The 11123-nt window shown below is 40.1% G+C and overlaps 1 protein-coding gene across 1 annotated transcript in view; it reads left to right on the top strand.

The window, feature by feature from the left end:
- The first annotated feature begins 10902 nt into the window (after window positions 1–10902).
- Window positions 10903–11123, top strand: part of PM20D2 (peptidase M20 domain containing 2) — a 17684-nt gene continuing 17463 nt past the window's right edge. The window contains exon 1 of the mRNA XM_026844124.1: window positions 10903–10978. Coding sequence (XP_026699925.1) covers window positions 10903–10978 — 76 coding nt within the window. The remainder of the gene's footprint in view (window positions 10979–11123) is intronic.

The raw sequence follows: 11123 nt of genomic DNA on the forward strand, positions 1-11123 counted from the left end.
GATTCGCAACCATGGTCAGTAAAGTGTCAGACCTGTCTGTATATTGTGTCTCACAGTATAAAATTTGATCCAAGTTTTCCTCTATACTTTTGGAAGGATATTTGTGCTCTTTGTTTGAGGAAAGTTCCGAAAAAGGCCAGATACAATAGTGAAAATAGGTACAATTTACAAAATAACTGAGGAGAGTGAGGACACTTGGTGTTACAGGAATAACACAAAGATTTTCCCATTTAAATTAGCAGTAGCACTAATAGATGGTGTATACCTTAAAGCAACTGTAAGAGTACAAAAATCTGACAACTGCTTTTATGTCTGTGGTGCTGATTGACAGTACTGGACTATATTTTTTTCTTTGGAGAATGAAGTGATTTTTTTTCTTAAGTATCTATTAAAAGTAAAAAGTGATACTGTAGAATCAACACCCATCCTGACTCCAGAAAAGACATTACTAGGGTTGGAAATTTGATTTTGCTCTTCTGAGTCTCTCAAATCTTGGACTTTCTGCCAGTCTGCAAAGTAATCATGCTAGAGAGTCTCATGATAGAGGCACCTGCTGCTAGGGAACCCAGATTAGTATTACTGGCACATATTGAGTAGGCTACAGAACAGCCAACACATACTAATGATGCCTGGGCTGCAAAGTTAGCTGGCAGCCTCAAGACACCCCATTGTCAGTCCCTGAACTCTGCAGTGGCCGCAGCTTCCCAGTACCAGCACAGGCACTCCTTGCCAGAGCAACTTTAGCCCCTCTTTTTTTATTTATTTATTCCAAAGTAGGTCACCCTGTGCCATCTGTTGACACTTAAAAGCCACAGAAGTTTCCAGATTCCCTCTGGCATCCTGCAGTTCAGCATATTTTTTTAATACCCTTTTGCTCTACCTAGCTGTTGCATGTAGCGAGACTCAATCACAAAAGCTCCTTCAGTCAGGTAATGATTTTAGCAACTGAGTGCAGATCTTGGAGTAATATACTAGAGGTGAGTATAACTGTGTGAGTATTGCTGATGATGAATCCTGGGAAACACTGCTTTCAGCAAAGAGTGTTCATGGCCATCTGCTTTCTGCTTCTCCAGCAGCCTTGTTGAAAGCTTAGGGAAGCAATCAGTCCCAGATAGGTCTGTAGTGTGTCTTGTCAGGCTCCAGTTAAATTCGCTTCTTTTGTTCTCTAATGGTGAGCATGTGAAATAAAGAACATTTCATGTCCATAGTTGTCTCTCTAAGTTCCTTGCAGAGCACCCTCATCTCTCTCCCATATGCCTGTTCAGTACAGATTACCCATACACTGTAAGGAGGAGGTTTTTTTAAATATTGTTCTTGATTTAAAGTGATGACATTCAAGTTATCTACAGGCAGATTTCTGGAAAGGCACATCTCTTCATGCATGAACAGGGGATGGCATCACTGGTGTCGAACACAAGTCCTAACAAGTGCCTTTGGTATGTGATAAGAGTAAGCAGCATTGATAAGGAGGGGGGAAGGTCAGACTCATGTGATACAAAACATACATAAAACTACAGAGCACACAAATATCTGTTGGTGCATAAACTGTGCATGAGAATGTAGGAGATGAATGTTTTAATTATAGGAACTGGCCCTAGCCACCTTGCTATTAACTGGATGGTGCTTGAGGTATACCTGTCTTCCACCTGCTAACGTTGAGCCACCTCTGTCTCCTGTTTCATGAAAAGATTTGGGACAGTAGAAGGAGAGTCAGATCTCTATAAAATAAATGCACAGACCAGATCTGAGATTTATAATAAGCTATGAAAAGGTAATATGTTATGAAGTACCTGAACAAACTGCAACTCAGGGTCTCTATGATGTGCTTTAAAACCAAAATAGCTTAACTCCAGGCAATGACAAACAGGCTGGGGTAACTAAAGATCAAGCTCTCTTGGACTAGAAACAACAAGAACACATTACCTAAATTTGCCAGATGTCATTGGGCAATGCATGACTTCACCACAAAATCATTTTAACCATTAGCTGAAACCAAAGTGGATTACACTAGCATGTTCAGTAATACAGTTTGACCACAAGTGTTTGCAGTTTTCAGTACTTCTTCGCAGGTCTCTGGGTATACTGGATGTCTTAGTTTCCTTGGATTTTAGAAATATAAAATCATACTTGTTTCACTTCACAGTGATGACTGCACAAGTTCAAACAACCCTAACACTCTGGCAAAATTCTGCTTGTTGTGTTACATTGACCTGAAAAAATCCAAATGCACTATCATGAGTTATTCATACATAGAAGGTCAGCAAATTTCATAGTAATGTAAATTAGAAATATGATTAATTTTAATAGACATGCAAATATATTTTTTATTTTTTCACCTATCTACTTATTTTTTCCAGAAAACTCATATAAACTCAAACAAATCTGCAAATTCACTATACCCATAAGCCTCTTCTTTTCACCAGTAAACCTATATGTGGTGAGTGCAAACATATTCTGTAAGTGTTTATTTAATAGTTTGTGATATCACATAAATTAAGAATAAAGAAATCATTGTGTGTTATAATGGCTACTGTCAACATGTTTTTCTGTGTATATTCCCACTGTGAATAGATGAAGTATTTTGCAAGTATTTATTTTGAAATTAATATCTTAAGCAATTAATAATAGTTATTACTGAATGCCCATAAGGCTTGTTGTGTTTGTATTTGCATGATTGGTACAAATCTGTTCAGTAATAGAGGCAAAAATAATTACTCTTTTTAATGTAATTTCCCAAGGTATTATGGAAAATGTCAACACTTAATACAAGTGTATTTTGATTATGCAATGTACCATACTTCAGATTTTAAAAAATAACAGAAAAGCTTTGGGAGTAAAGAGATCTGCAATTAGACACAGCAAGCTGCTGGTTTGCTGTCTCAATAGCTCCTCAGTACCACTATACCCACAACAAAGTACTTAAAAGTAAATTGTGATGCCTAACAGAAGTAATCCATTTAAGATTCCTGTGGATTTTAAATATAACATAATTTTGCTGTCTATCTGCAAAATGGTACATGAAAAAAACTAGAAGCTTTCACATATTTATTATGATATAAAAATCTCCATCTATATCTAAATTGAAATTTAAAAATATAAAATTGGATATTGAATTGTTTGAATTGACTGGTCATCTTCTGTCTGTTTAATTCACAAATAGATACTGTGTATGAACAAAAAGCTTCAAAGACTTAATGGATTAAAGATCTCTAAGAGCTGTAAAATACTTTATTCCTCCAAGGGAATAAAAAAAGCTGAGCCCTGACTGTGGTTCTGTTTGAATCAATAGCAGAATGAAACTATTTCTAACAGCATAGGTTGTCATTGTAAATAATTAGTGTCATACATATGTTATTAAAGGGGCATTTTAACATCAGAAACGATCAGATTTTTTTTTTCATCACTTTGAAATGTTTAGCACAGTCTAGACTTCATTTTTCACTTACATTTGCATTGTGGTAAGTATTAAAAATATTATCAACCATTTTTAAAATTGGCAGAGGAGAGAAGCAATTAAATGTGTGGAGAATTTGTGTAACAATTTTTTACTTTCTCTTTAGCTGTATGAAGATTTAACATGGAAAACACTTGGTCTCATGAATATAGAGGTGGATTAACTGTCTTTTATAGGTAGTGGAGGGGGAGTTAACAATGATGGGCAAAGCGCCTGCAGTTTTTGACCATTATACACCTGCCTCTTTTCTGTGAGTCAGCCAGCAAGTGTACAGCAGGAACACCAGCAGTAAGCAGTAACTGTTGATGTGCATGCCCCTGTCCTTTCTGAACGTGAGGTACTTGCTCAGGCTGTAGAGAGGAGTTGGCAGCAATAGAGACTTCAGCCATTCACATTTTATGATAGCTTTTTCCTTTCACCCTAGGCTGTTTGTGTTTATCCCCTAGTTAGTAAGTCATGGTATGAAATCAATCACTGAATTTATCTGACTTTCAATAAGCAAAATTCTCCTTTTAGAGGGCGAAAGGGACTAGACATCTAAGACACAATCATTTATAAGAAATAACAAACAATATAATAATTAAACAAATGTAACAAATAAAGGCTTGTAGTGTCAGTAATGGAACTGTTGTAGCATCAAGTGTCTTGATGGGACATCTATGTAACCAGGCCATTTTCATCACAAATTTTTTCAAGCTGGTATAGCATTATGACCATAATGATGTTGCTACTACAGAAATTATACAAATCTAACAAGTGGCCTGTAGTGTAATGTGAATTATATATACTATAATGACCACACTATGATTAACTCTTAAGTGGTGGAAATGATATGTCTGTACAGAAAAAGGCTTTTTTCTTCTGAATCCACCTACCATGCATTTATTTTCCCTTGACAAGAAATGTATAAGACATAGTGGCATCATTGATCCATAGATTAGATTAGATAAATATTATGCTTCAGTGACTTAAACCATTTCTCTTCCTGAGATCTTTAAAATTCTTCTGCTTTATGGTGATATTGATATTGTGACCTGACCAAAGAAGACCTTATCATCCTTTCTTTTTAAACATACGATCCATTTTTGTAGCATTGTATGTCTTGATACATACTTCCTAATAAAAAGCTATTTGTAAACCAGACTGGAATGTTATTTTAGGCAAGTCAGCGTATAGCTCCTACACACAGCAACAGCCTACATTTGTTTTTAGTACTCACTGTGCTATTGTTTTTAAAGCTTTAGGTTTTGGCTTGAAATCTAGGCCATCCTGAAATTAACAGCCAAACTTTCACTGAGTTCAGTCTGATCTGGATTTCAACCTAAATGCCTAATGTTGCTAATGTGGGATGTGGTAAACTTGATCATCGAGTTTTTTATGGCCACAACAGATGTTCCTTCTTTTAGACCAATAGAAAGCTACCGAACCTCATCCACCCTCTAGAACAAAAATACAAGCATTTGTTTACAGCTTGATTCCAGGAATATGAATTGAATTAGCAGCTGTGAAGTTTGTTCTTGTTTACTTGCAAATATATGCACAATTCCTGCTTTTCCCAAAGAACCATGATGTTGTCTGGATTATATTTCCTCTATATAGTAACAATATTTTTAACAGTCTAATACTGCATTATAATTTGTTTATCACAATTAAAATATCAGCACAGTATTTTTGACCTTGTTTTTTAAAATGCATTTTTTTTTTTTCCTTTCTTATGTCTAGGAGACCAGAACAACATGTTTTGGATATAAGTTTTGCATTTTGTAGACTTATGATTTAGACTGTAATACAACATTCTCATAATCATAACCCAAGGCACAATGTATAGAAAATGAAAATACTGAATATAAATGTTTTCTTCCTATTGATGATATTCAAATGAGCATAAAATGCTGAAAGACTGATACCTTCTCCTAAAGTAGGGGAGAAAACATGAAAGTGTTGTGAAATAAAGCTTTCTAATATAAGGAGCAAGAAAATTATTGCATGATTTGATAGGTACCATCCCATCTCTGGGGTAAATATGCAATAACTCTTCCACACAAACAATAAACACATACTGAGGAGATAGAATAGAAACAAGACTAGGAAGGGAAGGGCTTTTTATAAAAGAAATAGCAGCCTCATTTAGGATATGTCCATTGCTTATGAATAAAAATACACCTTCTTCTTTGTCTTTCCTAAATTGATCTGATTTCAGTCACAGCATTGTTTTTCCTGCAACAGAGAAAAAAGTTCTTGGGGCCTTGCATAGTCTTCAGCTTATGTGAAGTTGTTCCCTTGCTTTGCTTACAGCCAACACCCCTCTCTGCTTTGATAATGTGCTGCAGCTGCAAATGATGTTTAATTTTTTCTTCTGTGGAATGTCCTCAACAGTGATGCTCCCAGCAGCTCTGTCAGAATGGGATTTACCAGAGCAGTTCAGCTGACTGAGCAGCTCACTGCTTCCACACTGCTAGTCTCACTCCACCTTCCTTGCCCTGGCACTTTTGGGACCTTTGCCCAATTTAACAAAATAAAACAACAGGAAATGACTCCACTTTTTGCATATTTTTGTGCCATTTTAGTGAATTACATCAGCTCAGGTAAAGGTCCAGCAAATACCAAAGACAGCATAGCAAGGGGCAGGAGTTTTTGGCTGGGAGACAGAAAAATCATGGTGGAACTGGGAAAGACCCCTTCAGAAGCAGAGAGCTATTACGTGTCTTGTGAAACCACACCCAGCTGAAAAATATCCGTTTTCTTTTTTTGAGCTGATTTCTACTGACTGAGCTAGCTCATTGAAGACAACATGGTTGCCAGACCCACACAAGAGAAGCAGCAAGAACACATACTAGGAGCTATGGAGGGAGGCTCTCCCTGTCAGCAAGTTCCTCTCAAGGAACTACACGACCAGGTATACTCTGCCTGGCCTCTTCATGTGCTGGGTGACAGAGCACTGGCACAGGTTGCCCAGAGAGGTTGTGCAGTCTCCATCCTTAGAGGTACTCAGAACCCAGCTGGGTAACCTGCTCCAGCTGACCCTGCAGGGAAGGTGCCTCCCAGTCTCAACCTTTTGTGACACTGTGATTTTGTCATCTGTAAGTCATCTGCAGATGTGATTTTTAGATCACCTGGTGAAAGTCTGGCACGTACACAAATGCCACCTGTGAGTCCCCATATTGCTACAACATAGTCCATAGCTTATTATGTAGGAAATGTATTATGGAGGAAATCGGCAGCAGCAGGCCACGCATTTCCTTTGTAAAAGAAGAAAAAGGAGTAAGGAAAGATTGCATAGTGATATTTCCTCATCTACATGAGATAAATTGAAGCACATTTCTCCTTTTCCTGCTCTGTGCTGTAATTGACACCTCACACTTTTGCAAGAGGAAAGAGAGATTCCACATCTCAGAGGGTCATTGTAAAAATATTAGCGTTCCCAAGAAGGACACCTGCTGAACGTGTTGCATTTTATAGGCTCAGCATTTGCTACCGTCTAACACATTTACACACTCTAAAATACTGTAGTTCAGAAAGATCAATTATATATAGATGGAAAATTGGGACATATCACAAATAGACATACAATACTAATGACAGAAAATTATGTAGCACATGGAGCAGGCAAATTATCAGGAATTGTGAAGTGGAACACACCAAAATAACATACCCATTATTATGTTAACTGATGTTAACACTAATTATGACGCATATTATCAGTTTTCAAACATGCAAGTTGGAACTGCCAAACTGTCATAAACCCTGTAATGCTTTTGGGTTTTTTAATTATTGGGTATTTGACTGATGCATGCTTCACAAATCCTCATGGCAGACTTTGAGGATTTTAAGTATATCCTAAAGGTTAATTTCAAGCAATTAAGACTGTGGTCACATGAGTAATTGAACCCTCTGATTATGTGAGATGTCTAGTTGGAAAAGAAAACATCAAGCTGTGAGCTGATAACATAATCCCTGAAAGTAATTTAGCCGCTCCCCATGAGTGGTAAATTTTCCCTGGATGAGACAGAGGTAAGTTTGTCTCACTTTCAGATGTTCCTGTGTGCTCCCTGTTCCTTCTTCAGCCCTCCAAACGAGCAGCTGGTTTGTTTGGAGGCAGCTGCCACCAAGCAATTTGCTCTGTGGCCAAGCCTCGCCATGCCTGAGCCCGTTAGCTCAGGCTCAGCTGTGGCTCTGAGACCTGACATCCTCAGCTGTAATGCCAAAGCAGTCTAAGCCAGTCCTAGACTAGAACCAGTCAGTGTGGTGGCCACTTTGGCTTTGTCTTTCATGTCAGTCACCCTGGCCATGTGCTGGCATGTTCTCTGCAGCATGCTGTGCTGACTGCTCTCATCTGACTTGATGTAGAGCCACTGGAGTGGTCCCGCAGAAAACTAACTCAGCCGAAAAGCCCCTTGTGTAAAAGGAATAAGCTTTCAATTCTCAAATCACAGGCTGCATCATACGGGACATTCTCAGCATCAGATGCAGATAGAGGAGGGACTGAACAAAAAGTACAGGAGAAGTAGGAGCATGGAGGAAAAGTAGAAGACCAGACTTTGAACGCTGTAAAGAAAATAGGGTTTAGGGAGACTGGGACAGGAAACAAGGGGAGAGGTGACCTGAGCTGGCTGGACAACAAACAGGAATTTTCTTCGGCAAAGTCTGAAAGAGCTGGGAGGGAGAGACTGGTGCCTAGTGGAGGCAGGGAATACAGCTAGGAGGAGGGAGCAGGACAGGAGAATTAGGATCCATTGGGTGAGGCAAATGGGACTGCAAACACTGAGTTGGAGCCTGGAGAGGAAAAGTTGTACTTCTTGCGTGATGCTGAGGAGTAGAGATTAGAACTGGCTGGATGTGGTAAGTGGGGCTGTAACAAGCACACGGGGATGGGGCAAAGACGGACTGGGAGGACATTAATGGAAGAAGATGATGGCTGGGGAGGGAGGGGTGAAAGAATTTGTGCTCCGTGGAGGATACTCCTCTTCTGCAGTGAAATTGAGCCAAGAGTTCCCATCTCACCTTTTCTCTAGTGTCAGCAAATATCTGTGAAATCTAATGCAAGGCTCCTTCCATGGTACTCCCCCTCAGAAATCCATATGTTTCTCTTGCTTTGTTAGATCAAATGGACAAGATCTTCACAGTAGATTTAATGTTCCTGAAGAATCATGTGCAAGCCACTTAGACATCCTATCATGGAATATTTATTTTTCCAGTTTACAGATTTTAGAACTACTGCAAGCACCCACTTCTGGGTGAAAAACTACTGATTGGATATGTAAAGCTATAGAGTGTACAGGATGAATCTGTGTGAAAGGTACAGAGGGCTGAGCAACACCTGTGTTTTTGTGGAAGAAATATGAAACTATATAGTGAACAGTAGTGCCTCAGGGAACCAGGTACTTAGGAAGAAAAAACGTGTGGGGTTTTTTTCTCCCTCCTCACTAAAACTTTAAGTGGGAGTGAGCTCTTTCCATGAGTGCAAAAGTGGTTGGGTTTGATGGATTCCTATAGTGGTTGTTCCTAAAGCACTCTGGCACTGTCCTCAAGAACACCCTGCCTGCTCCAAAGGGCTTCCAGTGCTAGAAATCTCTTGGCAAACAGACCTGAATTATGTGACCTCTTTGCTGACTATGTGCCCCTCAGCTGCTGACAAATTCTAACTGCATGTATCCATATGGTAGTTGAAAGTTCACTGCATGTTTTTGGGTGGATGGCTTTATTCCACTTAGAAGGATTTGAGAGTGGAGGGAAAGAACTGGCCACAACCATGATACTTGCCAGAGTGGGTTACAAGAGTAAAAATAGCTCGTGACAAACACGAGGCAGGGGAGCCTGAACTCTGCTTAGAGTGACTGAGGGTCATGTAGGGTTTGGGTTTCACTAGGAAAAGGACTTCCTCATCTTTTCTGGAGAAGGCAGACCTGCAGTTCAGTACATCAAAGCACCTTTCCAGGTGACAGAAAAGTTGTGGAGAAAGGGTACAGTAGATAAACCATAATAAAAATTAACAAAAAGTGGATTTCTGGTAATTAAATAAATACGAGAAAAACACCAGAATTTGTCATTTTGTTTCTGTTGACTTCAGCTTTTGTCACGTATGGGTTGACTAGACAGGCAAGTTCCTTGCTATCTGGTTTGTATCTAAAAACTCCTAGTGAGCACTTCACACCCATTCAGATAACCCATTGTTAGTGTACTGTGCACACAGGACTTCAAACAAATGCTGTGTAGCACAACACATTCAGTAAAAAACCCTCAAACCCCATGCATCTGATCATCAGGATTTCATTATGAAAGTCAGCAAAGCCCCAGACGATTACTTGCTTGGCCTTTTGTGGACAGCACTATGTGCCCACATGCCACACAGCATACAGGCCGCAATTCCAAGGCTTCCCAAGAGCATTGAGCTGCCTGCACTTGGAGGGTGCAGAGGCTCAGCCCATGTGCTCTGTGTGCATCAGCTTTACCATGCATAAGCAAAGAGCCTGTGCTGCTTGTTGCTGTGGGTCCAGGTGTGTGAGTGGGCATTTTACTGGCCCTGCAGGTGCAAGAAGAGGACAGGCCAGGGGCGGTGGAGATGGGGAGCAGATGAAGCTACCGCTGCCCAGCCTGTGACACTGTGCTGGAGCCCTCACAGGTCTGGGGTTCAGAAACACCAAAGAAACATAAAGGAGAAAACAAAATCTGGGCACACAGTGTTACTGTAAATTTGGTCTCAAAAGAACCCTCGAAGTTTGAAGTTTGAGAAGGTAGGCTTTCTTTATTGCAGCACTGGATGCATGGGGGATCACTCCACCTAACATGCATACACTAAACCAAAAGTTCATCCTTTATATACCTTAAAGACGTTAATATTCACATGTTTTCCAAGGAGTCTCTGCCTCTCTGCCTATTTACATAATGCTGGTGTTGCAAAACTACAATACACATGTCCAGGGGTCTAGGTGGTCATCACGGGTCATTTGGGGAGTTAGCCCCTTACTCCTTTTTCCCTTTTATGGTCACGAGTCTTTTGAGGACAGTTTCTTCTCCTGGGATGTTTCCCAACTCTGTTGCCTGGCCAAGCTGTTCTTTCTTATCTGCCTTGTTTGAGCAATTCTGCAAGGATGTATCTACTCTCAAGGTTAGGGTATCTTCTCTGTACACTTTAATTGTTCAGGCCTTGTTAAATTCCAAGTATTTTGTTTGGTAAAAGAATTTCTCAGCATTTCCCCCGTTTGGGACTTCCAAAGTAAGATCTTTTGGGGAGTCTCACCTAGATTGCACTAATTCTGATAATATCAACTTCCAGGAATACACAATTGGATAGAACATTACCATATAATGGAATGCTTCTCTTAACACTAATTGTTACTTGCAGGCATCAGGTAGCAAGCATCAACAGGGCATCTAGTTGGGAATAAAAAAAAAAAAAAAAAAAAAGATGCTGGAGAAAACGAGGTGTTATTTCCAAACCCTGTGGAGTCATGGCAGACCACTGCCCTCGAACGCAGCCTCTGGGAAGTGGCGCAGAGAGAGCAGGTGAAGACCGGATTCAGCTCGGTTTGACAGTAAATACAGGCGTGTGTTAAGTCTGCAGCAAAACACAGCTGTTAAAAGCACGAAGCGGCACCTGCAGGGACGTCCAACTGTCGTCCGTCCGTCCGTCCGTGCCGCGGGGCGGGGCCGGTCCCGCCGGCGCGCTGGG

This window comes from Athene cunicularia (assembly GCF_003259725.1).
Source record: "Athene cunicularia isolate RWA chromosome 3 unlocalized genomic scaffold, athCun1 chr3_part1, whole genome shotgun sequence".
Lineage (NCBI taxonomy): Eukaryota > Metazoa > Chordata > Aves > Strigiformes > Strigidae > Athene > Athene cunicularia.